Here is an 18,201-nt window from a genome sequence, read left to right on the forward strand (position 1 = left end):
CAGGCTGCTTGCAGTCAGCTTGTTCCCCTGAGAGGATTTAGCCAGCAGACTAAGCCAATACCTGGGGAAGAAGGCTCCCATAAGCCACTGCTAAATAGTGCCTGAAGTCTAACTTCTCTCTGGATGTTAAGTTATGTGAGATAGTGATTGTTTAAGCCACTTGAAGTTGGGTTTTCTGCTGCTTGTGACTAAACAATATCCTGATATACTAAATCATCTCTGATCCCAGCAAGTGACTCCAATCATCCCGAGAGGGGTCTACCCTCCCATGACAGGGCCAGGTTGGCCTCCCTCAGAGGCCCAAATCCAAGTGTAGGCATTCCCTGATTTCCTTTCTCCTGTCAATGTTCAGTGTCCATTTCTGGTGACCTTTCTTTTCTGTCTCATTTCTTAAAAAACAAACAAAACCCACAGAATTAATTTGACTTTTAAAGTTTAATTTCAACTTAATTTTTATTTCCACAATACATATTTACAAGTTAGATGGCTAAAAAGTTCTTAAAAGAAAAGAGAAATCTCCACCCTATTGTCCCACCCCAAACTCTCCCGAGGCCATCCCTGTCCATCCTTCCCACTCTTTCTTCCGGACTGTAGTTCCTATTGCTAAATAACATTTTTCTACAGCTTTGATCATTCTCCAGCTTTAGTTGTTATGCATTTTCTGTGATGGAAGATGGAGACCTGAACTTCTTACACCCCTCCCCCACATACATTTCCTCTCATTTCTTAAAAAAGTTCTATCACAGTATTTTGTTATTTACATTATTCTCTGTGTAAACATTATTCACAGATAAGCCATGTAGTGTACTGAGATTATATTTCTGTTCTTAAACAACTGTTTCTTTCTGCTAGCATTCAATGATCACAGTGTCTTTTCCCTTGCTTATTTTGCTATGTATTTTCTCTGGTTCATCCCAAGTTCTTCAAGAAAAATATAAATCCCTCCAATGTGTGCAAATCAATTAGTTTCTTGTTTTTCTGCTACCACCAACATCTCAAGTTGTTCACCTTTCTCCTGTGTTGGATTCCTTGTTTCCTAGATGCCATGTTTTCCTCTATCTTAGCTTAATCATGTATTTTAGAAGAGCACATCCTCAGTGGGTTTCTGATAAAAAGTGCAAGAATGATAAAAGTGTTGAGACCTTTCATACCAAAAATATCTCTATCTATCCTCTCATTTATTTGTAGGTGTTTGTCATGTTTGGGCCTTCATGCCCCATGCCACCCCTCCCCACCCCCAATGTGTAGTGGTCATTGACTGTTCATAATTGAGAGTGAGGATCTAACAGGTTGAATAGATGCTCTCTGAATGGAAGGGATTAGTTGCAGTGTGGGCTTCCCTGTCAGGTAGGTAATAGGGCAGGTGCTGGCTTCTGTGTTGGGAAATCCTCAACAGTCTGTATCTATTAGTCTTTTTCTTGGGTTGGACGGTTTCCCCACAGGGGGATCCTGCAGGTTCCTGTTTTGACAGGATATGAGTCTGTCAGCTTTCTGGCAGTGAGTAAGGGAAGAGCCCTATGGTTCTTGTTTTCGATGAAGACATTCCCTTTCTCCCTAGCTTGAGATCACCACCTCCCTCCCACACCCCACTCTGCCTGAGGTCAGTAACTCCAAAGAGAAAATCTGGTGAGAATGAGGGGGAGTAGGTGCCTGGTGGGGAAAGGGAAATTTTATTCAGACTTTCAACCAACCTTCCCAGAGGTTTGTAGGGAGAGTGGTGGCTACCCTACTCCACAGTTATTTTTTAAACTCTGACAAGCTTTGTGAACTTGAACAAGCTTCTTAATTTCTCTGAGCTTCAGTTTCTTCATTTGTAAAGTAGAAACACAGGCTTTGGTGAGAGAGTTAAATGGGGTTACTGAATGTGAAGTGTCTGGCACAGTCTGCCCCGCACAGAGAGGGCATTCCGTTGTTGATGGTACAGTGGTCTGTGAGGTAGCAGCTGGTAGTCTCCCTAGCTTTGTTTCAGTGGCAGAAAGAACCCCTTTCCACTATCCAGTTTTCTATACTCCCTCAAAAGGAAAGCGACCTTATTCATGTTTTGCCAAAATACTAATAGAATTTCAGGGGTACAACAACCTTTGCAACTTATCCTCTACCCCACCCTCTCTCTCGGTGCCCAACCAAACACTTACAGCAACTGCCTCTCTTCTGGCTTCCATCTTGATGGATTAATGTGCAAGACTGAGGACTGCAGTGAAGTCAGTCCAAATCCAAATTCCAAGAGTAAAATTGACCTCCTCTTCTCAGCTATTCCACACATAATCCCTCCACCCCTAGGAAATGGCCCAGTTCCTCCTCTTCCTCTTCCTATCCTTTCTGGCCCCCTGGCAAGAGAGAGACAAAGAGAACCTTCTTGCCTTCAGTGTGCTAGAGCCTCTCTCCCCATGCAAAATGAAATTTCTCCTTTTCCCTACTTTTCACCAACTCTTTCTTGCCCTAGTCCTTCTCTCCCTTTCTCTCTCACTGCTCCTGTTTGGGACCTTGACTCTGCTTCATTTAAGGGCAGCCTTCTTCAACAGTCTTTTCAGTGAATTCTTAGGATGCTTTTCTTATCTGCTTTGGAACCTCCTTTAGCTTTGTTAACTGGCTATATCTTAGGGGATTGAAGATGGAAGAGGAGCTGGAGAAGCTGGGGAGCTTGAGGTTATTTTAAAGTTGATTTAGAATGTCTGGTGGGACCAAGATCTGTTGCAGAGTCTGATGAAAAGAAGCACACAATGTGCTAAGCATTTCTTCCCATGCTGACATTTTAGGTTGCAAGACTAGTAGAGATTTGGCCTGCTACATTTCTCATCTAGACTCAACCACTGCAAACACACCTAATAAAATGTTTGAAGTAGAACGTGATCGACCTTTGATGGAAATGGTGTAAATACATGGTCATCTGAGACTATGTGTGAATGAAGGTCAGCACAACCATACAAGAACAGGCCTCACCTACTGACCCCTTAAACTTGTGTTTCCTTTTTCAAACACATGCAGACAAGATTGCTGTACTTTGTCTTCTGTAGGTGATCTTTTTTGAGCGTAGACCTTAGTTTTTCCTTAAAATTTTCCCCAGCGAAGTAGTAGAGCAAAGGATTGAGGCAGCTATTGGCTCCTGCCAGGGCCAGTGTGATGACCACAGCTTTATGCAGCTTCTCTTCGCATATATCCACTTCCCACACAAGCAGGTGGAGGGTTCTCAGTATGTGATAGGGCAGGAAACACAGGAGGAAGATGATCAAGGCAATGATGATGGTGATAAGTGCCTTCTTGTGAGAAACCCGCAGACCCGATTCTGGGACCTCCACCTTTAACAGAGCTCGAATGATCAGCAGGTAACAAATGCTGAGCATGCAGAACGGCAGCAGGAAGCCCATCACCAAGGCGATGTAGTTCATGGTCTGCAGTTTAACAATTTTGTTGATATTCAGCTCTAAGCACAATACGGCACTGCCCTTCCGCTCAGAGCCATTGTTCAGAAGCACTACTGCGGCAGCCATGATAAGGATCCATATGATCCCACACAGAGTCCAGGCACTCCGGATGCTGGCAATGTGGAGGAGCCGGAAGGGGTGAACAGTTGCCAGGAAACGCACAATGCTCAGCACAGTCAGGAAATAAATGCTGCTGTACATGTTGACATACAGAGAATAAGACATAATCCTGCAGGTCAGGTCCCCAAATATCCAATTGGAGCCTCTGAGGTAATAGTCAGCTCTGAAGGGTAGTGTACTTGTGAATAAGAAATCTGAAATGGCCAGGTTTAGCATGAAAACATTCACAGATGTGGACTTCTTATAAGACTGCAGGAAAACATATATGGAAAAGCCATTTCCCAAGGTTCCCCAGACAAATATTATCAGGTACACAGTGGGGTAAAAGTCCTTTTTGAAGTTTTCAATTGTACAGTTCCCATTGCTGTTGTTATTGCTGAAGGTGCCATTGGGTTCCATTTCTGGTATGGAGGTGGATGGAGGCAAGGACATAAGTTTTCTCTCCATGCTGGATTAAAAAAGAACAGACACAAAATGTTACTTCTTGCTCATTACTTACATCTCTCCAGATTTTAATGAAATGGAAAAATACTTGCTTTCCTTTGCTCTTGAGTAAAAAAAAAAAAAACAGAAAAGTCTTTACTGTATGTTCCATTATATTTTATGATAAATTTCTAGAATGCAAAATAAACATTAATTTATTTGGTTGAAGCTGAAGCCTCAAACTTGGGAGACCTTTGGCCCAGTGCTTATGTTAATACTGCAGTTTATATCTACCAGAGAGAAGATGTCTCATCTCAGAATGCATGGAAGACAAAAAGAAGTGACACAATATTTTCAAGTGCTAAAACAAAAGTCTAACAACCCAGAGTTCTATATCCAGCAAAAATACCCTTCAAATATGAAGGAGAAGTCAAGACATTCTCAGGTGATGGAAAACTAGGAGAATTTGTTGCCAGCAGACCTACCCTAAATGAATGGCTAAAAGAAGTCCTCCAGACAGAAAAGAATCAATAAAAGAAGGAACCTAGAAACATCAAAAAAGAGGTAGAACATGAAAAGCAAAAATATAGGTAAGTACAATGGATTTTCTTCTCTTTTTGAGTCTAAGTTATGTTTGATGATTGAAACAAAAACTCTAACATCACCTGATGTGATTTGATGTGATATAGGGGAATTTTTAAAAATAGTTATATTGTAAATGGGGGAGGTTAAAGGGACACAAAGGAGGTAAAATTTTCACGTTTCACTTGAGTTGGTAAAACAATGATGCCAATAGACTGTAGTAAGTGATGTATGTGTAATGTAACACCTAGAGCAGCCATTAATAAGCTATACAAATAAGATATGCTCAAAAACGCCAGAGATAAACTGGAATTCTGAAAAGTGTTCAAATAACCAACAGGAAGATAGGAAAAAGAAAATAGATAATGCAAACAGAAAAATATTATAAAATGGCAGACTTATCCTTAACAAATCAATAATTACATTAAATATAAATAGTCTAAATGTACTAATTAAAATACAGATTGGCAGACCAGAATATATAGATAGATAGATAGATAGAGATATAGATTTAGATAAAATATGCTGTATATAATATATGCTGTATATATTATATATATATATTATATGCTGTATATATTATATATATATTATATGCCGTATATAAGAAATTCATTTCAAATAACAGTATTGGCAGGTTTAAAGTAAGAGGATGAAAAACATATATGTCATGCAAACATTAATGAAAGGAAATCAGGGATGGCTCTTAATATCAGATGAAGTAAACTTCAGAGCAGAGAAAATTCTGAGAGAGGGACATTATATAATGATAAAATAGTTTAATCTGCCAAAAAAAACCACACCAGTTCTGAATGTGTATGCACCAAACAACAGAGTTGCAAATTATGTGATGGAAAAACTGATAGATTTGAAAGGAGAAATACACAAGTCCACAGTTACAGTTGGTAATTTCAAAACCCTGTCTCAATAACTGAGAGAACGAATAGACAAAAACTCAGCAAGAATATGGAAAACCTCCAATACAACATCAACCAACAGGAACCAATCGAAATTTATAAAATACTCTATTCAACAAAAGCAGAAGACACACTCTTTTCAAGTGCCCACAGAACATATACTCAAATAAACCACATCCTGGGCCATAAAACAAACCTCAACAGATTTAAAAGAACTGAAATCATACAGAGTGTGCTCTATAACTACTATAGAATCAAACTAGAAATCAACAGCAGAAATACAGAAAATCCCCAAGTGCTTGGAAACTAGACAACATGCTTCTAAACATGGGTAAACATGGGTCAAAGAGGAAGTCTCAAGGGAAACCAAATAATATATTGAACTGAATAAAAATGAAAAGGCATACTATCAAAATTTGTGGGGTATAGCAAAAACAGTGCTGAGAGGAAACCGTATAATACTAAATGCATACACTACCAAAGAAAAAGTTTTAAATCAGTCATCTAAGCTACCATCTCAAGAAGCTAAAAAAAAGTCCTTGAAAAGTGAAATAAACTCGGGGAACCTACATGGCTCGGTTGGTTAGGTGTCTGAATCTTGATCTCAGCTCAGGTCTTGATCTCAGGGTCATGAGTTCAAACCCTGCACTGGGCTCCACGCTGAGAGCCTACTTTAAGGAAAAAAAAAAAAAGTGAAATAAACCCAAAGCAAGCAAAAGAAGGGAAATAAAAAGGTGAAAGCAGAAATGAAGGAAATTAAAAACAGGAAAAAAATAGAGAAAAATAGTGAAAGAAAGAACTGGTTCTCTGAAAAGATCAATACAATTGACAAACCTGGAGCAAGACAGACAAAAGCAAAAATAGAGCAGACACAAATTGCCACTATCAGGAATGAAACAGGAGTTATAATCATAGACACTGCAGACATCAGTAGTATAAGGGAATAATATGAACACCTCTACGCACATAAATTTGATAACTTAAGTTAAATGGACTAATTCCTTAAAAAAAAAAACTACCCCAACTCACTAAATACAAAATGATAATTAGAACTACTGAGATAATTACAATTTAAAACTCTAAAAAGGAATCTCCAAGTCCAGGGGGTATCACTGGAGAATTCCACCAAATTCTACCATATTTAAATAAGAATTAACACCAATTCCATACAATCTCTTCCAGAAAATAGGAGAGGAGGATACACATCCCAATTTATTTTATGAAGCTAGTATTATCTTGATATTAAAACTAGACATAGTATAAAACAAAGGACTACAAACCAATATTCCTTATGAATATAGACACAAAATCTCTTAGCAAAATATTAGCAAATAAAATTTAGCAATATTACAAAAAGAATTATGCACCACAACTAAATAGAGTTTATTTCATGCATTCAAGTCTGGTTCAATATTCAATATAGTTCATGTAAAAATTGTCTTTTTTTAGTGTTAATGTCATATTCATGTAAAGCAAGTTCCCCTTCCTTTTTTTTCTTCCTTCAATTCCTCTTTCTCTTTCTCCCTCTCTTAGGAAATGAATGATTACCTGATCAAAAGAGTCCTTCACTTTTTATGTGCATATTCTAGGACTGTTTGGTCTAGATAAACAGGCAAAATATCTGAAATAAAGGAAGACAAAGTTATTAAGATGTATTTCATTTTGTGGACACTAAAAGTGTATTTACATAATAGCTTTTATTATTACTGTTGCAAGAAAAAAAAGAAAGGGCATTATTTTCAAGTTAAAAGAAGGTATCCATTTTGGCATGTTTCAGAGTCTTTTCAAAAAATTAATTTAGTATATTATAACTAGTGTCAGGACAATATTTTGATCTGAACAAGGCCAGGGTTAAATTTCCTTTGATTAAAATGAATTTCCTGCATGGGATTTATGAATTAAGCAATATTCCACTATTTCCATAACTTGTTTAAAATTTAAAATTATACACATAAAATTGAATTTAACTAAAAAGTGATCACAATGAATCCTTTTTAAAGAATTAATTTTATGACATTCTTTGAGACAAATCATAAGAATTTAACATTTCAGCCAAAACTATAATTTCCTGAAACTTAACTAGCTTGAAGACCTTAGAAAAATAGTTAATAAATAATTTTTGGATGCCTAAACAATTTCTAAATAAGAAATAGATACAAAACAGTGGTTATTCAATATAATGAATTGAACTAATATACATTTTAATTTATTTTTTACAAGGGTAATAGATGAACAAAATGTGTGAATGCCTTTGAATTATACTTTTTAATTATATTATACTTCAAAACTGTTTAAATTGTATGACAAATGCTAGTAGACAGAAAAATATCTAAATTAGTCTTTATTTTCTCTCCTCTGTTCTTATGCTTGATGAAAAGGAAGGTTGATTACTTTGGTCAAGATTAATATAAATAATTAATACAGAGAAATACATATACAAGATAATGAATATGATTTTCTGTTTGTTTATTAAGAAAGCTGAAATAGTTTATTCAGGGTAAATTTGATACACACATTGTTTTATTTAATAGATTTAATAGATTTAATTTTAAAGCTATAGTTTAATACTTTAAATTCATTACTTATTAGTGTATTTATACATTTGTGAATGCCTAAATGCATGCATACGAGGGCATATTAATAAATCCTTTAAAATTAGAATTAGAATCTTTTTAACATAAAATAATTAGGTTATTTTACACTCAGTAGTAAAGACTTCTTTTTGTCAATAAAATATTCTGTTAAATTTCAGTGCTTCTGACACACTTTTAAATTATTTTTAAAAAGATTCCTTGCTTTCAAAATGCTGGTGATGGGTAGTGAGGAGGGCACGTATTGCACGGTGCACTGGGTGTTATACGCAAGTAATGAATCATGGAACTTTAAAAATAATAAAATAAAATAAAAAAAAAACAAAATAAAGTTTCTAGAAAGTGTTTTAACAATGTTTCCTATAATTATTTCTTAACTCTAGGTACTTATGAGTTATATCTTCTTTCTTTAAGCAACTACTCCTGATTCTTTCTTTCCCAAATTCAAGCCCCCAAATTTAGGATAAAACCATTAATTTGTCTTTTGTGCCCAAACCATCTTGGGGTTTTACTACAATGGTCAAGGGGTAATACAAGCTTTGTTCTTTCATCCTATGAAAGGAAGGAAAAATGGGAATAATTAGATTTCTAAAAGTCCTTTGAATTTTAATTAATCTAAAACTATTACACTGTTTTGGTTTGTCAAACAAGTAATAAAAAAGCTGTAAGTTACCCCTAAAAAGTTGATTATACTTAGGTAAAATATGCTAATGTAAATATCTTTCAGGGATTACATACTTTCTAAGTTAAAAGAAGTATGTTTATGTTTAAATGCAAAGATTACTATAAGTGAGTGTAAAAAGACTTTTTCCCAGGGTTCTAGATTCACAAACCTTTTCTCCTTTTTGGTCATGACAAATCTGAACAAGCACTAGACTTTCTGACTGGGTTACATGGGAATCATCAGAGATCAACTTTGATTTCAGTCTTTCATTAGACCTAGTAGCCACTGTGTAACCATCTTGTTTAAGGGCTATAGCAGCTCCAACAAGGCTTCTAGAAGCTTTAAGTCAACTTTGTCAACTTAGTTCTGGGGTCTCCACTAAATTTAATAGTCTCCCTGTTGGAGGCACCTGGCTGGCTCAGTAGGCAGGGCGTGGGACTCTTGATCTCTGGGCCCTGAGTTCAAGCCCCATGTTGGGTGTAGGGATTACTTAAAAAAAGTAGTTTCCCTGTTGTACAGACTTTCCTTTGATAGAAATGACGTGGGACTTCTCAGCCAATCACATAACCTACACAATTTTGTTGGTTTCCTTTAAAACATCACCATCCGTTGCTGTAACATTAAACCACGCCAGCCTCCTTTCCTCATTTATTTAAAAAAAAAAATTGGTTATCTTAGTAACCAAGGTGTTCATACCTTGCATGGACCTTCTAGATTCTCCCTTGCATATCCCTGATTTAATTTTGCTGGTTGGTTGGTTCATACTTAGAAAGAAAAACTAAAATTGCCAAGTAGGCTATGCTATCAATGACTTGAATTTACCCTTGAAATATAAACTTTACCTTGAAATAAAATAAATAAAATAATAAAATAAATTCAGATGACTAAGTTAATTGCCTTTACCCAAACTTGCTGACAAAAGGATAAAAGAACAAATATTTGATTCATCCATGAATTCAAAATAATTTAGAAATAGAGATTTCCTGACACTACAAGACTCCCTATAAAGTAAACAATGAATCAAAGAACCTTGAGATGCTTTGCTATTACCCAAAGAGACAGCCATAATAAAAGTAGAGTTTAGCAAGGCTGCTTCATGATATTACCTACAACAGCAGAGATAAACTGGCGATGGTATTAAACCAACACCGACAGGGTAATCTGAAGGCTATCGCTAAGGATGCTCCCATGCATGCCCAATCTGCCATCAACACAATTCTAGCAAGTCTGTAAAGGTAGAACATGGACAACTACAGTCCCAAGGCTCCTTTTGAACATCTCCAGAAGGTCTGTGGATGTGCTCTGGTTATTGTTTATTCTCAGAATGTGTTAGGGCTTTTCTTTGCTACAGAGCTCTGGCTGTATGGTAGAAAAAAAAATTGCTTAATTTGGGAGTCCCAACTTGTCTTTTCTGTAAGAGACACACATTTCACTGATAGAGTCATCAAAGAACAGTAAAGCTTTAACTTTTACTTAGAAACGTCACTGTCCTTATCCACAAACAACAGGGAGAGTAACAAGAACTAATGGAATTCTAACACCCTCCAACTTCTAATGATTGAAGTATTTCCATTGGCCTTGATTGCAGGCAATGAGATCAATCCCCCCTAAAACCCACAAATTACCTCCTCCTGAGGACATAACAAACTGCCTTACGCATTTGGGAATTACTTCAATCCTTCATCCTATTTTATTGTGATCTACTATGATGATTACAGGAAAGTTGCATTACCAAAATATTCCCCAAAGCAGTCTGTGTGTGATCTGAAACATAGATATTTGGTCTTCTGGAAAAGACATCAGAGAAAAACTTCTCTTGAACCTAGATGGAGAGGACCCTATTGCTATCTTTAACAACTGACACTGCATTAACACTCCAATATTTTAAATTTTGGACTCATGTCTCCCAACTAAAAAGACACACAGAACTTCCCCCCAAACACTGGAAGTCCATTCCTTGGAAAGACCTCAAACTGAAGATTTTTAGAAATTCTCCATGAGCTGTTGATTTACAGAAGGACAGATTATTGACTACAGAAGCAGACAGCTTTCACACAAGACAGACAAAATTAATTTTCTGATTCTTTAGCACCCTTTTCTTTCCCTTTACTACTCATTTCATTGATCATTGTATTTTTACCCTATTAACTAATATGATTTCCCTTATCTTCATCCTGTGACCCATTTCAGTCTTTGCCACTTAAGAGAAAACAAAATTCTCTGGTTTTTATTTTATTTTTTTCTATTCTTTTTTTTTTTTTAAGTAGGTTTCACACCCAGCATGGAGCCCAATGTGGGGTTTGAACTCACAACCCTGAGACCAAGATCTGAGCTCATGGGTCAGACACTTAACTAACTGAGCCACCCAGACACCCCTCTGGGTTGTTTTTTCTTAGAACATAGCTACTGTTCTAAATTTAACTGATTACTGACAAAATTTAATAACTAAAACCAAGCAAACAAAAAAAATAAAAAAACACTTCAAGATGTAAATTTTCTTCTCTATATCCTTTCTGAGAGTTAAGTTTCCCTCACATAATTAACCCCAATTTCAGTCTTATAAAAATTGTATATTGACCCCATATCAACAAAATGCTTCTGTTGAGGTCTTTACAACCCTATCAGCAAAACCTAACGCTTTGGGAGTGTGAACAAAGATTGGATCTAACCCGGATAGAAATCACTACTTTATTTTCTTCAGCAACCTTCCAGCCTGCTTTGCAGGACCTGTTTGACTCCATTGAAGGAATCTGTCCACCTCAAATCCTCTCCACCACAGACGCTCAAATAAAGAAAAAGGCTCATTCCTATTGTGATAAATGATTCTTAAATTCCCAGTTACCACTCGTCTACTTCTTATGTGGACGTCGGGCTGACACTCACCTGCCACACACTAACTTACCCTGTGTTTTCAAGATCATTGTTAGAGGATGTCAGATGTTTAAAATTACCACCCCTCCATGAGTCATGTTTTCCTAAAAAGAATACACAGAGACATCTGACCGAGGCAGGCACAGGTTAATTGAGTGAAGTCTCTCTCAGGAGAGATAATAGACTGCCTGGTGTGTATACCATGCAAGCTACAACTACCAGAGTTGGAATAATGTGACTGGAAAGAATCACTCATAACTTATCTCTGACCCTGGCAAGAGTCTTATTTATTTAAAGTGTACAACTTCTGCTCTGGAAGTTGGCAGAGACTCACTCCTTGATCAAACTCTAGCCAGGCTCCTCTGAGCCCTCTTCTTGATAGGCTTCCAACTTGGTCCATAAAGACTTGAATAAAGGACTAACAGTTTTTTGCTTTTTTTTTTTTTCAGTGTTAACATTTTTTTAAATTACAAAAATGGCGGTAGGTTGTAAATGCTGTTTTGTGATCTGTAAACAATTTTCCTATAAACGAAATGTCATGATCATTTTCCCATTCGATAGATTTTCTACTACAACATAAAATATAAAGCTTATGTAAACGGGAAGGATATAACGTGACTCTAAGCCAGAGAATTTGCCTCAAGCCCAAACACATACAAATAGGTGGTGGTGGTGGTGATAGATGGAGGAGAAAACATTGGTGAAGGGAATTTTAGCCTATTTTAGCTAATAGGCTATTTTAGCACATAGTTACGTGGTTAGGTTTTAGCCTAACCATATAAATATGCGACACTGTTCATACGGTTTATGAGGGCTTCGCAACCTGTGTTTGCCACACTTTCTTTTTTAAAAAAACATTTTTTATTTAAATTCAGTTAACTAACATATAATGTATTATTGGTTTCAGGGGTACAGGCTTGTCATTCATCAGTCTTAAACTCGGTGCTCATTACATCACATGTCCTCCTTAATGAAGGACTAACAGCTTTTTTTAACAGTTCAAGGCAACACCTCTAGGATGACCATAACATCCCCCTCTTGTAGAGCCTGAAAACACTCAAGGCTATCAAAAGAACTTACTGTTTGTTCCAGCCAACACCTGAAGATAGGGCTCCTGTCTCCCAGCCTCTGTGGGAAGGTAGGATCCTAAGCTTCAAAAGTGTCAGTTAGCAAACCCAGATGCATTTCACATGGGCCAACCTCCCCTTCCCATTTTTTTTGTAATTTTTTACTTCCCTGACTCTGCTGAGTCTTCCTTAAAAACATCCACTCACCTCTGTAAAAAATGAAATTGAGTTCAGTTCATGTCAGATTCTTTTCTCCACTGCAACAGTATATTACCAATTAAAATCTGTCCTTCCTTTAGCATCTGGCTTTGTTTATCTTCGACAAAGCTCAGGTTTAAATAGAAATTTGTTGGGCAGAGTTGTCATAGATAATAACATAGTCCTTAATTTCTCCTTAACTAGCCAAAGAGAATTTTCTGCTAGAGTAAACACTTACTACTGCACCTGTATAAATATTACATAACAGCCTGTGACTTGAGGTATGGGTGGAGGGAAGCTTCCTGGGAGTCTAGAAAAGAACAGGAGGATTTCAGGGGACATGTCTTCATTATCAGAATATGATAGTATGGATCTCTGTTTTTCAGAATCTGTTATACAAACTAATAACCCTTTTTGTTCCTGCAAAGTCCTGCTTCCTTGAATCTTACCCCAAATTATCTAATGCAAGCATAAATCCTATTATAATTCCTAACATCCTCTTTCTGAGATACTCCAGTTTCCCTTCATGTGCACTCCCCCTTCACACAATAGTCCCAACTTTGTTCATCTACAGGTATGTTCCCAATGGTCTTTGACTAAAAGACACTGACTCTGAGAATACACATAATGATCTAAAGAATAACAAAGGTATGGTAAAATATTAGTTAAATTAATCTACCCAAAGAGACGGCTTGTAAATATATTTCTGATGCAGCAAGGATGTTTTTCAATTCTCCTTCAGACACTTATGTGAATGTGTAACTCAGAAAACATAGTTGACATGTAAATGATGTCAAAAAAAAGAAAAGCGTTTTTCTTTAATTCAGCACTTCCCAAAGTATCTTCCACAGAATATGAATTCCATAAGATGCTTTGTGAAACACAAGCCTCCCATGATTAAATCAGCTTGAGAACTACTGTAAGCTCTAGTATTCCTCTCTTGGAGAGTCAAAATGCACGTTAAAGTCTCTATGGGTGTCCTGCAGGAAGACAGAAAAAAAAAATAGCCTGATTTACACATAATATCCTTCCCTTTTTTTGACCCTGAAAACTTGTGTGCATTAACACATTCTAATACCCCATAGAACTAATGTTCTACACAATCCTACTTGGGAAATGCTGATGTTATTATATAATTTTTCTGGAACAAGATTTTGGATAGATGAGAAAGAGAACCCCCGCCTAATGGACCAGTTCAACGAGCAAGTGTTCAAGTGTTTGGGAGTCAGGGAGTTCTAAGCACGTACTTTTGGGTAAATAAGCATTTCTGAGCATCCATTACTTCATTTACAAAATGGTGATTGTATTCATTTCCTAGGGCTGCCTTAACAAAGTACCACAAACCCAGAGGCTTAAACAACAGAAATTTATTCCCTCACAGTCTGAAATCCAGGTGTCAGTAGGGCCATGCTCCATTAGAAGCCTTTAGGGAAGAAGTCTCCCTTGCCTTTTCTAGCTTCTAGTGGTTACCAGCAACCTTTGGCATTCCTTGGCTTGTGGATGCATCACTCCAAGCTTTTGACTGTCCCATGATATTTTCTTCTGTGTCTTCACATCATCTTCCAACTATGTATTCTGTGTTTCTGTTTTCTCCTCTTACAAGAACACAGGTCATTTGATTAAGGGTCCATCTTAATCCAGTATGACCTTATCTTAACTAAATCCATCTACAAAGATCCTATTTCCAAATAAGGTCACATTCAGAGGTACCTGGGATTAGGACATGGACATATCTTTTGGGGGGACATAATTCAAACCACTACAAGGATATATATAACATTGATTTCGTGGGGTTGTTATAAGCATTAAATGAGATACATAGATAGATAGATAGAGCACTTCACATAGTACTTGGTACTGGGTAAATGCCCCCTAGCTCCTCCACCCTCAGGAATGTATGTAGGAATAAGCTCTGACCTCGCTTCAACATCTGTCATCCCACTGACCATGAGGTTGATGACCTCAGTTCTCATGTTCATGTGAAGTATAAAAAGTAGACTCTTCTTCATGTTTGCTAGGAAGGCATACTGTACAGAAATACTGGTAACTCTTGGATTATTCTGACATGTTTATGATGAAAGTCTCTCAAAACCACTCCACTCCTTTGCTTTCAGTCTGTTTCTACCAGGCTACCTTCTAATAATCCATCTGCTTCATCGGGCCCCTCTGGAAGGGTGGACTTCGAATCATGAATTGGAAGATTATAATAAAGGGAATGTAGAACCCCCCATTATAAATGTTCAAACCAGAATAACCAGAATTCTGGGTTAAAAATTATTTCCCTGTGAGTTTGACTTGTGTAGATTGATTTTTTTAGGCCTAGGAGTAGACTGACAAGATGAGAGTTCTCATATGCAGAATTGAGGGCCACCTCTTAGGGCCTTTGTTGTGATGACATGAATAATGGCTCTCTGCTTTTGATCTCTCTCAACAGCAAGTCTGAATTTCCTTGCTTGGGTTATAGGGAGAATGCATGGAATCCAGCAGGTACGACCACAGATAAGAGGTCATCAGAAAAGATGGTAAGAGATGTTCCACCAGGAAGTTGAGGGGTGTGGGGGAACCAAAACCAGACTTCAGCAGCCGGGACTCCTTGAGCAACTGGGGACCAAGGCAGAACTCATTAGGAAGTTCGTCTGTAAGCTGCAAGACGATTTAGAGCTAGGCCACAGTGCAAGGAGAGAGTCAGTACAGGCAGGCCCTGAATCCTGGAGGTCCTGAGTCCTGATGTCCTTGATTCCTGGAGGCCCTGGGTTTTGGAGGCCCTGAATCCTGGAGGCCCCAAGTCCTGGAAACCCTGAGTCCTGAGATCCCTGAGTCCTAGTGGCCCTGAATCTGGGAGACCCTGAGTCGTGGAGGCCCTGAATCCTGGAGGCCCTGAGTCCTGGAGTCCCTGAGTCCTAGAGGCCCTGAGTTCTAGAGGCCCTGGGTTTTGGAGGCCCTGGGTCTTGGAGAGACAGAGGCACAGACTCAGGCCAGGGATGCCAAGATAGGGGTCCATTTTCCCTAATGAGGAGGAGACCAAAGCTCAGGAAAAAGAGATATGCCCAACTTTAGAGTCAAGGCACAAAGTCAGGATCAGATCAGCCTCCAGGGTAACTGAGTTCCAGAGCTGCTTCTATACCTCTGCCTGAGATTGGGATTGGTTCTGGGCCCTGGAGGGGACTGGAGGAGGGTGGGAGTGGTCAGTGGCTAACAAACAGCCTCAGCTGCAGGGAGAGGATACCCTACAGAGCTTTGATTCCAAGAGCATCTTAATCCCTGGAAAGCATAAGAAAGAAAATACACTGATTCCCCTCCTAGAGCCTCATCTAGCTAACAGCCGTAGGCTAAAAGCAGGACCAGCTCAGTTCCAAAATTCTATTTAGCTCAATACTTTCTCTTGAGAATCCTTTAAAACATTTTGATTGTTCTTTCCCGCCCATATAAAATACGTCTGACCACATCATACTTCAACCTTTTAGACTGTTTTAAAAAAGAAAAAGAAAAAGAAATCACCTGCTATATGCGGCTGTAAAAATCAGCCGGACCAATGAAGTACGTGACAAGAAGCTGAGAAATACATGAAGAGGTAAGTTCAAGGAAAATCAGGAAATAAATGGACAGACTAATTTCCACTGCCTTGGCAGGAGAGGAGAAAGAGCACGTGAACAGCCTCCCATACTGAAAGGGGGCTGGGAACAAAGAAAGAATTAAGGCGTCTCCTGTGGCTTTACTGGTGATGAAACAACAAAGAAGAAACAGTGAAAAGATGGGGAGATGGGGATTCCATATTTCAGTTACAAAGAAAACCAAATGTGTTGCATGGCCAGTTAAAATCTGCTGTGGATGAATAGCTTCTATTGATGCCTGGAATGTTCTCATGGTCAGAGCAAAGCTGCAACTGTCCAAAATGTCGCAGAGATTAGTTTCACCTGTACTTAGAAAATACCATTATTTTTAAAGAATAACACCTTTTAAGGACCCCCTGTCACAGAGTACCTCCCCCAACCCCCCACTTCCCACCCCTCCTCCCCCCTCAGCACTGACTGGGACTGTGCGCCCCCCACACGTGTGCTCACCTTCCGTGCTGAGATGTGGGCCTGTGACCTATCTCAGAACCTGAAAACTGAGGCACTCAGACACACCAACACAGACATCCCCCGAGGAGCAGCAAGCAATAAGCATTACACAACCGGATGCTGCGAGATGGCGATAAACCGGTGAAGAACAGAGAATCTTCTGGAGAATAAAGGTCAGGACAGTCTGCATCATCTTTGCAAAGAATTAATGATGGGATTTTTGTGCAGCACCTAAGCTGTCAGCACCAGGACGGGAGAGCTAGACCTGCAGGCCAGCAGCCTCCCATGTTACCACTAGGTGACGTTCTGGGTCCTTTGTGTGGCCACCCTCTCTGGGACTTCTAACTCCCACATGAAAATCCTTCCAGCAAGTTAACATCAGGCCCCTGACTGTCTGACTTCATCAGCTACCCTCACTTCCTTCACTCAAGCTACCCGCCTTTGGCAGACCTGCCTGCGGGTTCTGGGAAAGCCCACGTCCTCCATCAGCCACAGATGTTCATTCATTCAAAACGAGCAGCAGCCGACCTGCATTGTGTTTACTGTGCGGTCGGCACTCTGCAAAGCTCCTTCTGTGTGCTAACTCAGTAAGTCCCCAAACAGCCCTAGGTAGTCTGAATTGGCCATCTGATAGATGAGGAAAACTAAAGTGCAAAGATACCGAATAGCTCGTGTGCCCACGTTCACTTGTCAGTTAGTGGTGGGACGGCGCTTAAACCCAGCTCCCAGCTCTCTGTCACAAAGCTCTTCTGCCTCTCTCTGCGCCACAAATACTGGCTCCTGTGGACCTGACCAGGAAGGAAACACAGCCTCAGACCTAGAGGAACTCCCAGAGTGGTGACTAAACCAGACAACATAATAGACAAAGCCCGGTGAGAAGGGCCATCAGAATGAAATGCCATTGGGAACAGCCTTAGGGAACAAGGGCGTTTTTAAGGTACTAAGGGGAAAGGATGGCTAGCGAGAGGGGCCAGGGGTTCCAGACAGAGAACCAGGCTGTATGAAGACTGGTTGCTGAGGGCACAGGGCAAGTTTGGGGTGCTGCAAGTGATATAGTCTAGGTGAAGCATGAAAGGGAGGATGAGGTGGACAGAGGGTGGTTTGAGAGTGACCTACCTCCACACAAAGGAGTTTGAATTTTATTCTGAGGGCAGGGAGAGTCCTTGAATTGCAAACAGCAGATGTGCATTTTTAGAAAGGGTGATTCTGGCAGCAGGTGGAGGACACTTGGGGAGGAGTCAAGCCTAGGTTCAGAGAGACTGCAAGGAATGTTCCTGTGATTGTC

The 18,201-nt window shown here is 39.0% G+C and overlaps 1 protein-coding gene across 11 annotated transcripts in view; it reads right to left on the minus strand.

Annotated features, from left to right (window-relative positions):
- Positions 1 to 416: 416 nt before the first annotated feature.
- Positions 417 to 18,201, minus strand: part of CYSLTR2 (cysteinyl leukotriene receptor 2) — a 136,886-nt gene continuing 119,101 nt past the window's right edge. For 5 of the 11 annotated variants that reach the window (XM_034665165.1, XM_034665164.1, XM_034665168.1 and 2 more), the window contains 3 exons: positions 7,013 to 7,085; positions 6,035 to 6,135; positions 417 to 3,990 (listed from right to left, as the gene is read on the minus strand). In XM_034665165.1, coding sequence (XP_034521056.1) covers positions 2,952 to 3,990; positions 6,035 to 6,096 — 1,101 coding nt within the window. In that variant the 5' untranslated portion in view covers positions 6,097 to 6,135; positions 7,013 to 7,085 and the 3' untranslated portion in view covers positions 417 to 2,951. Of the gene's footprint in view, positions 3,991 to 6,034; positions 6,136 to 7,012; positions 7,086 to 11,621; positions 11,644 to 18,201 lie in introns of those variants that run through there. The other 6 variants (XM_034665172.1, XM_034665173.1, XM_034665174.1 and 3 more) reach the window with 3 other exon arrangements.

Source organism: Ailuropoda melanoleuca, chromosome 7 (assembly GCF_002007445.2).
Source record: "Ailuropoda melanoleuca isolate Jingjing chromosome 7, ASM200744v2, whole genome shotgun sequence".
NCBI classification, from domain to species: Eukaryota; Metazoa; Chordata; class Mammalia; order Carnivora; family Ursidae; genus Ailuropoda; species Ailuropoda melanoleuca.